Source organism: Notechis scutatus, chromosome 1, assembly GCF_049901735.1.
Source record: "Notechis scutatus isolate UNSWTSFEM ecotype Mainland chromosome 1, rNotScu1.2, whole genome shotgun sequence".
Taxonomy (NCBI): domain Eukaryota; kingdom Metazoa; phylum Chordata; class Lepidosauria; order Squamata; family Elapidae; genus Notechis; species Notechis scutatus.
Window position 1 is genome coordinate 27,288,706 of NC_142009.1, and position 18,400 is coordinate 27,307,105.

The following is an 18,400-nucleotide window of genomic DNA, read 5'->3' on the forward strand; positions in this document are numbered from 1 at the left end:
GAGTTTGATAGTAAGTGGGGAGAGGCGTGGCCTTTCTCCCTCCCTAAAGTCTTTTCACTCAATAACAATTTCCTGAGGCTGTTTACAGGATGGACTGGCCAATATGCCTGTCATATGCATGTGTAATTACACATTTGTAAGATGTTTGTCAGAAACTCTATTCAGCACAGTGTATTAATTACTGCTTGGCATTACAAATAGGTTAAAGATGGAGATTTTGGATCAAAAATTGAGGACTTGAACATTGTTTTAGACTTTAGTACATCATAAAAATAGACAGGCCATTGTAATATAATTTGTTTATTGAGCAAGAAGGTCTTGAGAGACATGGTGAACTGGGAGGGGGAAATTATGTAAGCTGCTTACTGGAACACCCAGCAGAGGCACCAAGGTAATGGATGAATGGATAGAGACTGGGTGGGACCCTAGATCCACCTAACAGCAAGGATCAGGCTAGAGACAATGATGTGAGGACAGTATCAGAATGAGCCAGATCTAGGTCCCAGATGGCCCTAGAGAGACATTAGTATAATGCTCATGTAATCTGAGGATCCTGAGCTGTCAAAAGTGCCAGTTTATCTTGAGCTCTGCACCATGTTAGCATTGGGAAGGCAGGATCATCAGAGCCTAGAAAAAAAGCATAAATGCAACAACCCAAGAATCTTTAGAGGAATTAACTTGCATAATCTGCATCTTATTCCTCTCACTGTGTTTATTTGGCTCTGCGATCTTCTGTTCCCTACTTGGGGTCACCATCTAATTAGATGAAGCAACATTAGTTGGGAAAACATCCTGTGTATGCTTTTAGATTGTTAACATCTATTGTATCATGAGCCTTCCCTGAATAACTTTATAGTATTTTGCTTGGTTGCCTATTTGTATAAATAGCATGGATATCTATTTCATATTGTTGTGCTTTATTCTCTCCTGAGGATCGTCAGAGAAAGACTTATGCACTGAAACTGAGAATGTCTTTGAGAATTCGAAGCAGCTGTTAAAAAGAAATCGTTTTAGGTGGAGCACTTTCCAAAAAATACTACAATATATTTTTGTGAATCTCTTTTAAAAAAGCCTTAACACCCCCCACCCCCATTTTGCTGTTAGTTTGAATGCAGTGGCTTAACTTTCTCACTTCTTGAATATAATTTTTTCTCTGCATAGGAGATCATGTGTTGGCACTCTTCATCCTAGACGTGTGGAATGAATGCATGGTTGGGAACTGTTCCTAGAGGCTGACTAAGCAATACACAAGAGCAGACCATGTCCGGTCTGGTAGGTTCCCAGAACCAAGTTAAACATTTATCTTAAGAACATAACACTTCCTGTGGATCACTGACAAGCGAAGTTAAATCTCTGCACCCTTGAGGTATCCGATCAGGATGGCTATTTCCTTATTGTTGATGGTGTACTGTTGTTAGGAAACTATACAGCAGCTCCAGTGGCCTAGAGGTGGAACTCCTGCCTCACAATCAGGTGGCTGTGAGTTCCATCCTAGGTAGAGGCTAATAATAGGAATAGCAAGAGCACTTAGACTTATATACCGCTTTACAGCCCTCTCTAAGTGGTTTACAGAGTCAGCCAATTGCCCCCAACAATCTGGGTTCCTCATTTTACCCACCTCAGAAGGATGGAAGGCTGAGTCAACCTTGAGCCTGGTGAGATTTGAACTGCCAAACTGCAGGCAGCTGGCAGTCAGCAGAAGTAGCCTGCAATACTGCACTCTAACCACTGCACCACTCTCCTGCTCGAGCAGGGGGTTGTACTAGATGACCTCCAAGGTCCCTTCCAACTCTGTTATTCTATGAAAAAAAAATATCCTGCCATCTAGTTGGTTGCTGATTAATTGGACAGCAGGGGACAATGAGTGGTTTTCCTGGCTTGGTATGACTGAACGTATGTGAGCTATTCGTTTTCTTTGACAATTTCTGATAGTGCAACCCCTGTGATCCTTAAATGTATCTCACCATTCTTTGATCGCATGCAGATGCTTTCCAAACCATAATTAGATTTGCTTTATCCCAAATTTCAAAAATTTTAAATCTACAATTTTATTGGTTCTCTTTTCCTTTTTATTGCTATGATATCATTAATTTGTTTTTCTACCATTAACGTTACTTTGGCTATGATTGTATATAATTATCCTTAAGAGTTTGTGCTTCTAAATATTATCAGATGTATTTGAGTACACATGGACTGCATTGCTCTGAAAAACTTCTTATGGGGTCTGCCCAAGCCCATAGCTCGGGTGTACCACAAAGATTTCCTGTAACCCCCATTTTTTTTCCAGTTAGTTGATATAGCTCAAGATGGCTCAACTTCCTTTTTTTGGCAATTCTGCAAGGCTTTTGGGCAACAAATGAGCCTGATCTACCATTTATAAATAGTTCTATCAAGTCACCAAGAATTTTCTGGGCTTTTATATCTGTCCAAATTTTTTAATCTGTGCTTTTAGTATCTTGCCAAGGCCCTTGAGGTTTCTTGCCAAATGTTTTGGAAAAGACCAATGAACAAGATCCTTGGGGGAATGAGCCTTCCTTTAGTTTCCCTGTTTTTTTGTTTTCTTTTTCTGGATGAGGAATCAATGTTATTTGGATACTGTGGTTAACCAAAGAGACTAGGATGCCCCAGGGATTCCTTTGCCAGCCACAGGCTAGGCAAATTGACAGAAAAAAATCACAGATTTGGCAGTGACTTTGGCCATCAAAATTAAAGACAAATGACAAAATGTGAGACTTGATGGAGCTGGCACTCTGCCGGTGGTGGGAATCCCCTGGGCCACTTATCTTACATACATAGCAGGATATCCAATGCTGGACTGACCTCAAATCATTCTTTTTACTATGTTTAATGGGACACTTTCCACTTTCTAAAATGTAATAAGCTGAAAAAAATATATAACTCAATCATCTTACCAAAATTAAAGGGTTTTTTAATGTCTGTTTTTTTTTAATGGTTTCAAAATCACTGGGTATATGTATTGCTGACCTTATAATAGTGGTCAACAAATGCTTTCCGCAACTGGCTTTTCCTTCTTGAAATGAATGCTTTTGTAAATGTCTAGGCTTATTCAACTCTCAAGAGCTAAACCCAGAAGAAAAAGAAATGTCTTTTTAGAATTGCTGCATTGATATGGACTTGGGGAAAGCTTGACTAAAGAGTGCAATGTCAAACCCAAACCTGGGCAATTTGGAAAACTTAATGCCCATGGATGTATTTAATAACCATGGAAAGTTTAATCACGATAGTGCTTCAAACAGAGCTGTACATGAGGCATAGGGGGAGGAGGAGGGCCAGCAGGGAGTGACTTGCCCAACACACTCTAACCCAGGGCTCTCCAACCTTGGCAACTTGAAGACATGTGGACTTCAATTCCCAGAATTCCTCAGCCAGCAAAGCTGGCTGAGGAATTCTGGGAGTTGAAGTCCACAAGTCTTCAAATTGCTAAGGTTGGAGACCCCTGCTCTAACCAATTTATTTATTTATTTATTTATTTATTTATTTATTTGATTTGCCAATTGTTTACAAGATTATAAGTATAAATGTATACATAGTTGTGAATACATGAAATGGGTACATATAAGAAAAATAAAAGAATAAGAGAAACAATAGGACAGGGACGGTAGGCACGTTGGTGCGCTTATGCACGCCCCCTACAGGCCTCTTAGGAAAGGGGTGAGGTCAATAGTAGACAGTCTAAGGTTAAAGTTTTTGGGGTTTGGGGAAGAAACTACAGAGTCGGGTAGAGTATTCCAGACATTGACCACTCTATTGCTGAAGTCGTATTTCCTGCAATCAAGTTTGGTGCGGTTAACTTTGAGTTTGTATCTATTGTGTGCTCTTGTGTTGTTATGGTTGAAGCTGAAGTATTCATTGACAGGTAGGACATTGCAATGTATGATTTTATATACCATGCTTAAGTCAGACCGAAGACGGCGTAATTCAAGGTTTTCTAGTTCTAGAATTTCAAGTCTGGTGGCATAAGGTATTCTACGAGTAGAGGAGTGGAGAACTCTTTCATGCTGAAAGCAAAATTTATGCTGAATTGAAGGCAATATTCAGATCAAACCTGGCCCTTTGTTTCTTGTTTTTTTTAGCCATATTATTACATCACAACATGTTTGAAGAAGATAATAACGGAAGGAATCTCAATAATAAATTTAAATTTCTGATCTTTGTTGATTTATCATACACTCTTCATCCTAGCCTGCTACTTTAAAAAATCTTCAGGGTGCCTGAGATATTTCTGGGTAGGGAGCATTATGTCTTGAAGTGGCCTTATTTTGAAGATCAAATCTTTGCTTACTCTGGCTCCACAATCAGGCAACTTGAGAAAAGCAGTGGAAGGATACTGTCAAGTGGACTAGGCCTTCCTATATTTATTTAATTTTCTCATGCATGCAAGCAGTTCTCTGTTTTGAGATTCTCCCCCTTATATCAACAGAAAATTGTCACTGGGCAGCATGCCAACTTTGAGAATTGCATAAAATAGTCTGGTGCTGAAAGGTTTATTTATGATTGCATTTGTGTGTTTTCTTAAAAGGCAAATGTACTATTGGACCATGTTCCATGTTAATGGAAGAACAGAGACAAATAACATAAAATAGTCTGAATCCTGGTAAAAGCCTGTGGTTGCAGTGCAAAACTTTTAAAAATATGATGCTGAATAGATTCCTGATAGAGCATTACATGGACGTTTCTAAGAGTGGGCAATGGATGTAATTCATGGGATATGCTATTATGTAGATCAGATTGAACTGAATGGGAATCAAGCAGACTTTTTTTTGCAATTATTCTCTATAATGGAAGAGCTTGTCAACTATACACAATTGTTATAAAATTTAATCATTTATTTTAGGGAATTCAACTCTTCTAGTCTTTTGCTGAAATGGAATCATTCCTGTTAATTTTGCTAGAATTTAGAACATTTTGATATCCCAGCCCAGGTCTCTTGGACCACAAAGGCAACAATCCCCAGCTAAGTTGGGAAATTTAGGAGCCAGGTTGAGAAAAGCTACAATAGCAACTTCAAAGAACTTCAAAGAAGAAGCTAGCCTAGCATATCAGCAAGTATCAAGTTGACCCCTTTTTGCATCCTGGGAAATTCCGTTTGTTAGCAGGATTTTTGTGATTATTTGAGCCCTGTTTTTAAAAAATGAAAATAAAAGTTTGTGCTACCCATTCATCAATCCTGAAGGCTAAAACTAGCAATCATCCCATTTCTAAAGAAGAAGCCAACTCCTTTCTTCTGGCACTTCAAAAACATCTGCTCACCTTAAACACAGAGTGGTTTCTTGCAATATTATTATCATCCAGAAAGATGGATCATGCATCATGGTCATAAAAGGAGAATGGGGTTAAAATGCAGTATCTACAAAGCCTGTTGTAGTAGAGCCAAGGAACAGAATTATTCTGCCTAGTCCCAAACAGAATGGCCCAGGGGCTGAATATTGCTCTTCTGCACATGCACATGTATGCTGTTTTCCAGAATGGTGGGTTTGAAAATTATGTTTGCATTATGGGGGTTATGGAAGGGGAAATGAGGTGCCAAGCAGATAAGCCCCAAATGGGTCCAAGCATCACTCATTTTTAAAGTTTGTCGCTTGGTATGCTGTGCAAATCCCTAACCCTAACCCCTTGGTCAAAGAACTCACAGGATGACTTAGGTCAGTTGCTCACATTTAGCCCTACTACATAGGCTTCCTAAATAAAATTAAGGAAGGTCCTCTTGTAGTTCTTAGAGGTGCTCTATAAATACAATGAATGAATAAACAAATAAATAACAGAACATTTGGACCAGAGGTGGTATTCAGCAGGTTCTGACCAGTTCTGGAGAACCGGTAGCAGAAATTTTGAGGAGATCAGAGAACTGGCAAATGCCACCTCTGACTGGCCCCGCCCCCACCTATTCTCTGCCTCCCTTGTCCCAGCTGATTGGCTGGATCTTCTTTTGTTGCCCTGCACAGGAGAATGGAACTGGAAAGCAGGTTAGTGGGGTGGGGAGGGAATGGGATTTTGCAGGTATCCTCCCCCTGCCATGCCTATCAAGCCACACCCACAGAACCAATAGTAAAAAAATTTGAATCCCACCACTGATTTGCATCACACACAACTGCGCTGTATTTGAAAGCTGTGCCATCAACTGTTTCTGTAAGAGAAGAGAATCTAGGAAGCAACATCTGAATTGCCTTTGGTTATACCCTTAAAAATAGCCATAAAATTGGAAAACCACCATCTGAGTATGATTTTGTCCACCATCTAAGTAAGATTTTCAGCTTGGAGTCATTACTCTTTCTTTGAGGCTCCATTTTCTCTCTGGAAGTGCTGGACTTGGCTCCTTGTTCTGCAGTCTGTTGGTGGAACACAGGGGGCGTTCCTGCTCTGTCTTGTGGTAGCATGGCATTTGGCCTGCTTCCAGCTTTGGGATTCTTGACTTTGGTTCAGCTGTAGAATAGGCATTCAAAGAAGTCCCCTCCATTCCTAACCAAAGAAATTCCCCCATCATACATTTTCTTTCCAATCATTTTCCTTTCTCTGTTCTCTTTGGTGCTTTTGAATAAGACGTTTACCATGCAATTTCTTGTCTTAGTCACAGAATTGTGCAAGTACATACTATCTTCCACACACCATCCAAAAACTATCTCCTCTATTTTCTCATTGCTTCTTTCATTTTTCCTCCCATTTAAAAAGGAAAACATGGCATAACTGACAACCAGTTTTTGGTTGCAAATGCTAAGAGCGCCCGCTCTGGAGGGACAGAATATTCACAGATTTATTATTTATTGGAAGAAGTCAAAACAGTATATATGAGAGGTTCCTCTACATTTATCACCACAACCCCTGTAACATAAATGGGGTTGAGGCAGAGAGAGTGACTGGCCCAAAATCACCCAGTAAGTCCATGACTTGAGGGGAGATACGAACCTGCTTTTCTTAATTATTAGCATTAAATTATAGCAAGAATTTTCTGAGCTGCAGCAATCCGGATTACAAAGAGGTCACTTTTTCCCTCAAAACAAAAAAAAAAAAAAAATGATTCTTAATAAATCAGCCAGTATTACATCTTGGCCCACCAGGACAGGAAGACAGAGTATGTTTTAGATCCCATTGATTAGGAATATACATCTGGTGGGACCATGAAAAAGGGCCTTCTCAGTAATGGCCCCTTCTTCTTGGATCATCATTCCCCCTAAGATACAAGTGGTCTCTACCTTGTTGCTTTTCCAAAAGGCCGTAAAATGTAGTTTTGTCGCTGGGCCTGGGGACCACAAATGAAGATGGACCCATCAAATGATTGAATTGATTACGTTGCTAAAGGGTAGTGGGGTGGGGTTTTTTTATGCGGTAGATTTTTAAACGTTGTAAGTTGCATGGGATCAACTATGTGTGAGTTGGATAGCCATATAAAATTAACAAATAATAAACTCCCCATTCTTCCTACCCCAAAGACTGATTGCTATTGCCGTCAGCTTTAGATCATTTAGCCAAATATCTAGAAGGCAAAACCATTCTGGTAAGAAAGTCAAGTTCAGTATAATTTGTCAATCAGAGATGGAGATGAGGAAGGCTTTCTCCAGCCAAAAGCTCTGTACATAAAAGACAAATCAAGCCGCCCAGGCCAATGTTGAGACATATTAAAATATGAGAAGAAAGAATAAGGATGGAATTTTCTTTTCCAGATAGCATGATAGGCAACAATTAATAAGGTGGGATTTCCAGCTAGAGTGGGAGGAAGGGTAAAGAAGAGGTGAGCTTAGACTCCTTGCAGAACAGGAAGAAACATAGATCTTACCTCCCCCAGAAGCCCTTATTTGGCTGTTCCTAAAAGAATGCAGTTAGTTTGGCAAGATTCTTGTAAATAGGCATGCAGCAATGAAGAAGTAACTTTGAACAGCTCATGTTGTTCTGGTTTCTTGGGCCTGATAGACAAAAAGAGCAACTGCCTTTTGAAAGATCTAGCACTCAGAGACTGCAATTTGGTTTATATCTACCTTCCCTTAATGATGATGATACCTTCCAAATGATCATCACCTCTCGTAATTTCCAGCTAGCATGACGATGCTGGGAAAAATGGCCTTAGGTGAGGGATAGCTGCAGAAAAGCAAGATTTAGTACATGTTCTGAATTCAACCAGTTCAAATGGTACTTGCAACAGTCCAGGACTTTTAAAACAGGAAGAGTTGGAAACATCAGCTTTCTCATTTCAATCGCACCATTATGAACACTGGTATTAAATGAATCGTTTAGCCAACTGGAGGGGGAATGGAACCCTTTAATCAATTTCTGTGGAAGTTTGAAATCTGAACTGTACTTTTGATCTCTGAAGTTGGACCAGGAAAACGGGTGGAGGAGGGAACATCCTGAGGCCCTGAGGCAAAAAAATTGCTATGGTTGTAAACTGGCCTCTTCAAGAGGATGTGTTAGGACTTTTGATAATCCCACACCGTTTCATGCCAGCCACTCATTTTCCCTCTCCTGGTTTCCCTTTTATTAAACATTTCATCTTCCTCGTTCACCATATAGCAATTATTCTTGGCCACCAGATTTTAAATTTTTTAAAAAAGAAACTGGAAGAGGGATAGAAAAGGGTAAGGAGAAGGATCAGAAGAAAAGAAAATTGGGGCATTTATATCCTTCAGTCTTCGGACAATGCTGGCTCCCTCAGCCAAGAAACGGAGATGAGCACCAAGTAGTGGAGTCAGACATGACTGACAAGGAAACCTTTACCTTTACTTTTAAATGACAATAGAGTAGCACTTTAAAGTATCTGATAGAGTTGGGAGCATAGGCATCAAGGTGTCACACTGAAGAAGGTCAAGAGATTTCATGTGGACTGCAATCCTATACAAGCCAAAGGGGAAGTGGTGAAATAATCCTATTGTGATGGTAGCTATACAGATCTTCCACACGAAAAGTCTGTTTTGGAAGAACAGAGACTGAATACCGGCCACAAGGGAGGGCTGTTGCCTCTATGATATATGAGTTGCCAATGTTGGGGGGAAAAAAAAATACTGGGTTACATGGATTGTGGTCAAATCTGGCAGGGCTATTACTACTTTATGTGATTGTACATATTTCCCACTCATTTCAGCTGAGGTTAAGGAGAACATTTAATTGCCATCCCTCAGCAGTCCTCCCCCACCCCCTCATGCTTTTCAGATATTTGACTACTCACATCACCAGGCAATACATGGTTTAATATGAATTAATATTCTCTGTCCTATAGCAAAGGATGTGAAGATTGTAAATACAATTGTGAATCTCAAGGGCACCATGTATTACAAACAAACACAAGTTCTCCTAAGGTATCTAATGTTTTCAAGTGCTTCTGCTCGTTATAAGTAATTCCAACCAGTTTTGATAGTGAAGGAAACATAGTGTCTTTGGGTACATCAGTGTAGGCCACCTCAGAGTTTGACCATCTAGCTCAGGGATGTGAAACTTGCATCGTCATGGTGTCATCATGTGATGTATTGTGACTTTCCTCCCTTTCGCTAAAGCGGGCATGGACAGGGCCAGCGTGTGATGCATCTGGCCCGTGGGCCACCTGATCTAGCCCATATAAACAACCTCCATGAAGCTTTTGGGAGAGGTCATTCACTATTCTGGAGTTTGGTGAGCATCAATATACTGGTGACCGCTCTACTGCTTTGGATGAGGTCACACTTCCTTAAAGGGTTTCTGCTAGAGTGCCAGGTGAGGGTACCCTCTAGCAGTGCCCTCTAGAAGAGCCTTTTATAAGCTTCAGCTGGTTTGATCATTGTGCCCTCTCCTGGACCAAGAGAAGGAAACAAAGACACATGCCCTTATCAGATTATCATAATTTTCTCTAGGTGGGGCTACCATTGAAGATAAGTTGGAAGCTACAGCTGAAACAGAATACAGCCATTGCCTATTTGCAGATCAGTGCTAGCCTATTTTGTGGCTGCTGTACTAATTGCTAGTAGGCATCTGGGCTCAATTCAAGGTGTGGGTGCTGTTGTTATATACCAGGTAGAATTTGCACATCCTATACTGTCTAGCCAGGAAAGGCTGTTGCAGGTACTCAATCCCTCAAAAGCTCAAGTAGGTTGGGACCTGGGGAGTGACTTTTTCAGTGGCAACCCCCCACTGCAGAACAGCTTGCCACAGGAGGGTAGATTTAACGCCAATCCTTTTGTCCTTCAAGAAATGGACAGAGACACCCCTCTTCCATAAAACTTTCAAGATGAAGACTTTTACTTGGACAACAATTATTGTATTTTTAATTGTATTTTTTGTAATTGGGATCTCCAAACTTGGCAACTTTAAGACTTGCGGACTTCAACTCCCAGAATTCCCCAGCCAGCCATGTTGATTGGGGAATTCTGGGAGTTTAAGTCCGCAAGTCTTAAAGTTGCCAAGTTTGGAGATCCCTGTGTTAAAACATCAAAACATCCTATTTTGAAACTGATGAGTAGGTGGCATAGTGCGGTAAGAAATATCCCTGATTGTCTCCAATTGTCTATAGGCCAAAGTTTGGAATATTCGTGGTCCTATCTTGCTTCCTTAGTCTTCAGCTATTAACACAACTGTTTTAACCTGATCACAGAATGAACTCATTTTCTGAATTTGCACAGCCTATTAAAGCAGTCACTAACCAAATGAAACGGAGTGCATATTAAGCACACAAGTCTAATCAAGGTTATTCTTCAACATGGTCAATAGGTTGTGCCAAAGCATCTGCAACGTTTCTACACGACTTAAAATCCGGTCTGGTTAAAAGTCAGATGGGAAGGTAAACCGCGGCATTTCCCAAGACAGCAACCCCATCTCCCTCCTCTGCCTGACCCAAGGGGGCGACTGGGGATTTTTTTCTAGAGGAATGGGGTGAAGGAGAGCCCTTTGATGGGGCAGCTGCCTTGTCCCTCCCGCCTCGCTAAGCCCGGAACTCACCTTTCATTCTCCTCCCGTCCGTCCGAGCTGAGCCTGGGAAAACAAACAGGGAGAGGCTGACGCTTCGACCTCATGGGACTAGGCCCTAGAGGGCGAAAGGAGGCAGCCGGGGTCGGGGGACAGTCTCATCCGAAACAAGAGCGGCGGTCCTTGGGTGGCTGGGACGCTACGCCGCCCCCGAAGTCCAAGGAGCCCCGCCGCTAAAACTTGTTGCTTTCGGAGGAGGGGGGACGGCAAGGCGGGGCGAGGTGCCCACCCTTCAGGGCCCCGCGGCGGCTTGCCGTCTCCTCACGAGCATCCCTGGCGCGCCGTCTTTGCTTCCCTGAGCGCAGTTTAACACACAGGAAGCATGTTATCCGCCACGCTCCGTCCTTCTCTTGTTCTGCTCCTTGGGCCGGAGCCCAGATAAACTTCCTTCCAATGTCCCAACAGGACGAGCGGCTTCTCTACGTGCCAGCTGCCTCCTTCTCAAGCTCTCTTACTCTCTCTCCCCCCCCTCGCCCCCATAGACGCTACCCCCAAATCTAGGGTGGGCGGGCCGGGGAAGGAGTGCGAGGCGAGGAGGCTTTGGAGCCCTGCCGAAATATGCACTGTCCCTCCCACCCACTTCTAATTGCTAACAAATGTCCTCTTACTGACAAGGGTGAGCAAGGAAAGCCAAGAACGGGCCGTGGGGGCTATTGGGGAGAGGGGTAGAGAAAAAAGGCAAAGCAGGTTGTCTATTCACACGGCATGTTTAATCTGCTGAATTAACCTCCGTTTTCTGGTCCCAAAGGTGCTTTTTCAAAAGGCAACTGGACCTCCCTTGTTTTTCCCTGAAGACCTTTCGCTTCTCAAGAAACCTCTTCAGATGAACTGAAGAAGCTTCTTGGATGAGAAGTGAAACGTCTTCAAGGAAAAACAAAGAAAGGCCAGTTGCCTTTTGAAGAAACATTTTTGGGACAACCATGACTTGGAGGACTGAGAATCTCCTCTGTTTTCTGGGTTGCACAATAGGCTGAACCGGAGAGGCAGAATTTCTCAACCTCAGCAACTTTTAAGATGTGTGGATTTCAATTCCCAGAATGGCTGGGGAATTCTGAGAGTTGAAGTCCACACATCTTAGTTGCGGTAGAAAAACCCTGCATAAAGTAATCAAAAGTGGAGATCCCTTTAGCTACCAACAATATATCTCACCAATCAAGCTCAGCATATTGTACCAATGCATCTGTTACACCTTTATTTGTATCCTTAAGTGTGTTATGTGAGTGAAGCCAATCTGTTTGTGGGACGTGGGGGAGAGGAAGAAAGCTCAGAAGGATGTTATAGTTCACTTTGGCACATTAGGGATACCTCTGTGGCCGTAGTGCTGTGTGCCATGGCCATATATCTCCTCCTTACAATGGAATGGCATCTGAGAAAAAGGGAAGTTTGAGTGCCTAATAGGTGTGCTTGGAACAAAGAACTAACTGTTCTCACATCCATTGCCTTATGCCACTGTTGCTCAACCATAGCAACTTTTAAGATGGGTGGATTTCAACTCCCAACATGCTGGCTGGGGAATTCTAGGAGTTGAAATCCACCCATTTTAAAGCTGCCAAAGTTGAGAAACTCTGATCTGGATGGTTGAAGTTTCTCTCGCCCAATGCTTGCAAGAGGTGTTCAACTTCAGCTAAAGACCATGCTGACTTGGAACAATAGGATATAAAGTCCAAAACTTTTGAAGAGTGTCAGATTAGGGAAAACTGGCTTCAAATTTGAAAGCATTCTGAGATTTTTTTTTCACTTCTGTGTATTTGAAATGCTGAGAAAAAGGAATAAAAATTCCTGTTCTGTTCAAAGCTGGTGCAAGTTCTGCATTAGTAACACCCCTTATCTCTAGTCTATACAAAATAATAGGAAAGATCAATAAAAGCCCAAATAGCCCGTCACTTTGCACCGCAGCTCCCTTGCAGTGAAGAGAATGATTCAGTCAATTAAGGAAAGGTAGTCTCCTCCTAATAGTCTCCTTCCTCTTGTGAATTTTATTCCTGCTCATTATTTTTGTGACATTTCTCTTGGATGTCCTGAAACCCATGCAAGGGACACAAGATTTCACTCCAAAAGGGGAACTCATATAAGAAAACTAGCTGTACAGTGAGTTACATTGCAGCTGAGCTGGAAGTAAATCAACCAGTTCTCCAATAATGTTGTGTTGTGGTAACATCAAGCCCTAGAGCTGCTTTTGGAACAGCATAGAAGCCTTGGGTAGAAGCGATCTTATTGTTACTCAAAATAGATAAAGGGACAAATCCTTAGTCTCAAAAATGGTGACATATGGTTGAATTCAAGTATGTTGAGAGAACGTACAGTGGGAAAGAGGAAGAGAAGCCACGATCACCTTCTGTTTGTCTAATTTTGGTAGAATGCCAGGCCAGACATTGCTCTGTAAAAATAATAGTCTATGAAAAGCGGTTCTTTTAAGCATCAGTTGGACTATTGCTGGCTCCTTGATATCTCTACGCAAAATTTCCCACATAGAAAGGATGACTGACAAGATAGTCCAGGATAAATCAGCATCTTTCATTCACTCTTCTTCTCCTTTTTATACCAAGGATAGATGGTTTGTGCTTGCTGCCCTCTGCTGACACAAAGAAGGTTCTCTAGATGAAACCATAGGTTCCAATTCATATAATATATAAAGTTATGCTGATATATCCTTTTTATTATAAGTAACATGACATATCAAAATTTATTGATTGGTACAATAGTTTTATAAATTATTGGGTTTCTGGCATCTTATATACGTACTTTCACATATAATGAATCAATCAATCGATCAGTCAATCAGTCTACCTACCTACCTACCTATCTACGATATCTATCTATTCATATGATATATGAAAATGAAAATTTTTGGTTAGGAGTTACTTCAAGTTAGTGCTGACTTCCTTGACTGATCTCTGTAGTTTTCTCAGAGAGTTTTTCAGAAATGGTTGGTCATTGCCTCAGTCCTAGTGAATGGCCTAAAGATTATAAAATTGGCTTCAAACCTAAGGCAGGATTAAAACTCATGGTCTCCTGCTTTCTACTCTGATACCTTAACCATTATATCAAACTGACCTTTGATCAAATTTACCTAGAAAAAATGTAAAAATTGGTGCTTCACTTGATATTTGAATTCTTTTACATATCTTGAGATAATCTTTATTTGTAAAAGAAATATTTAAAACTATTTATCTCAGATTAATATTGAGGTAAATAAAGCATTAAAAGTGTACTGAATTTATGGGGAAGGATAAACATTATAAAAGTGAATTATTATTTCAGGATTGTTAAAATACCCAGAGCAATTTCTTTTAAGGATTTCAACAGATCAATTGGTTCAAAGCTTTAAATGCAAAAAAAGGTAAGCCTCTATATTTTATTTATTTAAATTAATCTTACCATGAAATTATGGTGGGATAAGTTTCCTGATTTTCAGTGTTGTCATTGGACATGCATTTTCAATAAAAGTGATTAAAACAACAACAACAAAGATCATTATAATATGTGACTCCTTCAATATCATAGCAGAGACGATTTCCTTTTTTAGGCAGGATTCCACTGTGTATTTAGTTTTAAATATATTTGGAAGATGAATATATTTGAAAGATAATTAAATATATTTGGCAGATCAGGATCAAAGTAAAATTTAGACTGTTATTCATATCATAAATATTCATTTTGGGTTAATCCCAATTTGAAACTTGCATTTTAATGAAATACTATTAATGGGTAATCCTTTACTAAAACATCTTTTGATTTCACAGGTTGGCTCAGATGTATTAGCAGCATCTAAAGCTCCAGAGTTTTTTCATCCCTGAAATGTGTTCCTTCAAACGTATTGGTATTTTAAAAATACATAAGAGTATTGTTAAAATAAGTATTAGTTATTTATAAGAATTTTGGAATAAGAGTTGGAATACCACATATTAACATTAGTAGCTAAGAGTGTTACAGAATGACACATGTTTTTATTATATTAAAATGAGATTAATTCCACATAAGTGTCTATGGAGATTCTCAGTCATCCAGGTCATGGTTGTCCCAAAGGTGCTTTTTTTCAAGAGGCAACTGGACTTTCAGGTTAGAGAGCAGCAGAGTTGAAGAAGCTTCTTGGATGAGAAGTGAAATGTCTTCAAAAAAAAATCAGAAAGTCCAGTTGCCTCTTGAAAAAGCACTTTTGGAATTCAATGTAAGATTTTCTCCATTTTTATTGGACACCTCAAGCAACATTTACAAAAAGAGTTTGCTAGCATCCTTATTTTGCTGAAATTATACATGGATGAAAGAGATACACACACACACACACACACACACACAATATGTTTTAGGAACAACGTGATTTAAATAAGTTAATGTAAGTATGAATCATATACCAGATAGCTGAAATCAATCCTTATATAAAGAATTCTAGTCACATCAGGTAAGAGAGAAAAAAAGTTTATTCTTTTACAGTGGCAAGATAGTGCTATCACAGATTTATGGTTCTGAACAGGTTATGTATTTATTCTCTGCTTATAAACTGGCTCTTTATTGACTTAATGGAAAGATTGCTCAATATTAGACTCTTGTGATCAAGGCTTAATGATATACTGAACAGATGAAATGTCTTCTATATGTATTGTAACAAGCTTTTGTCTTTTTTTGTTTCTTATTTTTTATTTCTGTGTATTTAAATAAATAAACGAACAAATAAATGGCAATCAGATTGTTTCAATAGCCTCTTCCTACTTACTCAGTATTCCTTCCTAATTTTCTGTTTTTCAGATGATGTATTGTAATGATATGTGGAAATGTTTTTGAGAGATGGAAGAATGGCAGGCAAGGGAATTGTGGGATAAGAGGTGTCTTGATCTGTAGCAGGAATGTGGGCATGGCAAACATCTTAGAAAGGACCCTCCCTAATTTCTTTGGGTGTAGAGAGGGAAGAAATATACTTCCAGACTCACAAGATTCTGTTAATGTAACTTTTCAGTAGTTTATCTGGGTGTACTTCCTGTTTGGATTACTTGCAAGACTAACATATACTGAATAACAACATTATTCATCTGAATCTGAATCTTACTATATCTTACAAATTATCTGCTTTTATCTTGTAACAATGTTAGGAAATTACATCTGATTAACACATCTGGTAAGACAGGACCTCTGCAAATCAGGAGATGAGGGTGTTAAATGTGCCCCATGCTGATTTAGCACTTTAAAGACAACTGTCTTTTGAACAGTATAACATTTTTGTTCAGCTCAACCAGCTGTAGACATTATCAGAATGTATGGAGGTAGGGATAAGGAATCTAGCCCATTAATGCTTTGATATCTGACCAATGCCTAGACTGCTGCTCCTCTCAAGGACATTCTCACAGACTGTTATCCCTTGAATACCTGCTGCTAGGGAGCAGAAAGCCAACTTCTCCATGTTGGTAAGCTTCTGAATGCATCCAGTCGGCCATGGTGTGGCAATGAATATTGGATTAGACAGGCTCTTGACCAGATCGAGAGGAATCTTATGTTCTAATCCAGGAGCATCCATTTTTATGGTTCAACACTTTAGATAAGAGCACTCAACATACAAGACTGTTTACTTGGATTAACTAATTTCCCATGTCAAATCGTGATTTCCACTGACTCCAGAGAGTATTCATTGATGTGTTTGTAGCTAGTTTCTGATGACTATTCAGAAAGGTGACACCTGATATGTTAAGTCCTAAACTCTGCACAACAGCAAGAAAAGTGCGAGACTGTGAGTTCTACTTTTGATTAGTCCAAGCAATCATCACAAGTCAACATTGATTTGAAGATACCTGTGTGCGCACTCACACGCCAACACACAACCTCTGAGTGGGGGGCAAATAGACCTGGAGATTTGGCAAAACATTACAATTGAACAGAGATTCCCCCCCCCCCCTTAAAAATGTTGCATGCCAATCTTGGTGTCATTCTGGCAATCATGATGGAGTTATATCATTTCCTTCTTAGACTGAAGAAGCTACTTAGAGAAGCACCAAAATGTTTCAGACCAAAAGAAAAGAAGTCTAGTTACTCTGACTCAACTTCCAGGTTCCTTCTCAGCTGTTTTTAGTGCTGAATCAATGGGTTTAGTAGGTTTTGTTTATTCTGCAATATATATATATATATTTGATTCAGTCAATCCCAACTGCCCACTCGTATGGACTGTATACCATGCAGCTTTTTCACCACATCAGCATACTTTGATGCCATCCAAAGGTTCCATTTTTAAAGAGACAAAGGTGAAATGATTTACTATGGTAGCAAGCAAACCTTTCTCAAGATTGCAAATAAGCGCCTGCGGGTATCCAAGGCGGAACTGGTAAGCAGGATAGGTGTTTTGTCCTCCCTAGTCACTGCTTTCCCTCTGCACAATCCCCAACTACAGCAATTCCTTTTCTTTTTAAAATAATTTTTATTAAACATATTTTATCATTTTGTTTCACATTTACAATCTTTGCAGCGCTCCAGCATCGCTGATATTCATACACACACTCACACACACACACACACATATCAGTTACATTCCTATTTCTTTCTTTAACTATATACCTTATCATTTCGTTTAGTATACCTCTTAAATTACCTTTATATTTATTCTTTATTTCTATTTTCTATCCATTTATACCATGTGTCTCAGACCAAATAATATTCCGTTTCCCCTTTTTCTTTTAATTCCAATGTTTGCCTGTCCATCTCTGCACAGTCTAACACCTTTTTTTAAAAAATCACCATCCCTTTTCTTACATGCCTGGGAAACCAGACTCCGGTTGGGGAAAGGACTGAGCTGCACTATTGCGGTCGTGGTGTTCGCACGTGTTTCTCCACGGTTATTTATTTATTTATTTATTTATTTATTTATTTATTTGATTTGCCAATTGTTTACAAGATAATAAGTATAAATGTATACATAGTTGTGAATACATGAAATGGGTACATATAAGAAAAATAAAAGAAGAATAAGAGAAACAATAGGACAGGGACGGTAGGCACGTTGGTGCGCTTATGCACGCCCCCTACAGGCCTCTTAGGAAAGGGGTGAGGTCAATAGTAGACAGTCTAAGGTTAAAGTTTTTGGGGTTTGGGGAAGAAACTACAGAGTCGGGTAGAGTATTCCAGACATTGACCACTTTATTGCTGAAGTCGTATTTCCTGCAATCAAGTTTGGTGCGTTTACTTTGAGTTTGTATCTATTGTGTGCTCTTGTGTTGTTATGGTTGAAGCTGAAGTATTCATTGACAGGTAGGACATTGCAATGTATGATTTTATATACCATGCTTAAGTCAGACCGAAGACGGCGTAATTCAAGGTTTTCAAGTTCTAGAATTTCAAGTCTGGTGGCATAAGGTATTCTACAACGAGTATCATTAAGACCACCATTAAATTACAGCTGCAGAGTCGATCATTTCGGCTTTAACGTTCTGATCCCAGAGCCTCAGCGGTTCAGGAGGCAGTTTTGCCAGGGACCGAGTCGCCGGTC

General features: G+C 40.0%; 1 protein-coding gene across 2 annotated transcripts in view; it reads right to left on the minus strand.

The window, feature by feature from the left end:
* SCARA3 (scavenger receptor class A member 3) overlaps positions 1-11,556 on the minus strand; it is a 28,399-nt gene extending 16,843 nt beyond the window's left edge. The window contains exon 1 of one of the 2 annotated variants that reach the window (XM_026671540.2): positions 10,912-11,556. In XM_026671540.2, coding sequence (XP_026527325.1) covers positions 10,912-10,918 — 7 coding nt within the window. In that variant the 5' untranslated portion in view covers positions 10,919-11,556. The remainder of the gene's footprint in view (positions 1-10,911) is intronic. The other variant, XM_087959638.1, reaches the window with a different exon arrangement.
* Positions 11,557-18,400: the final 6,844 nt, after the last annotated feature.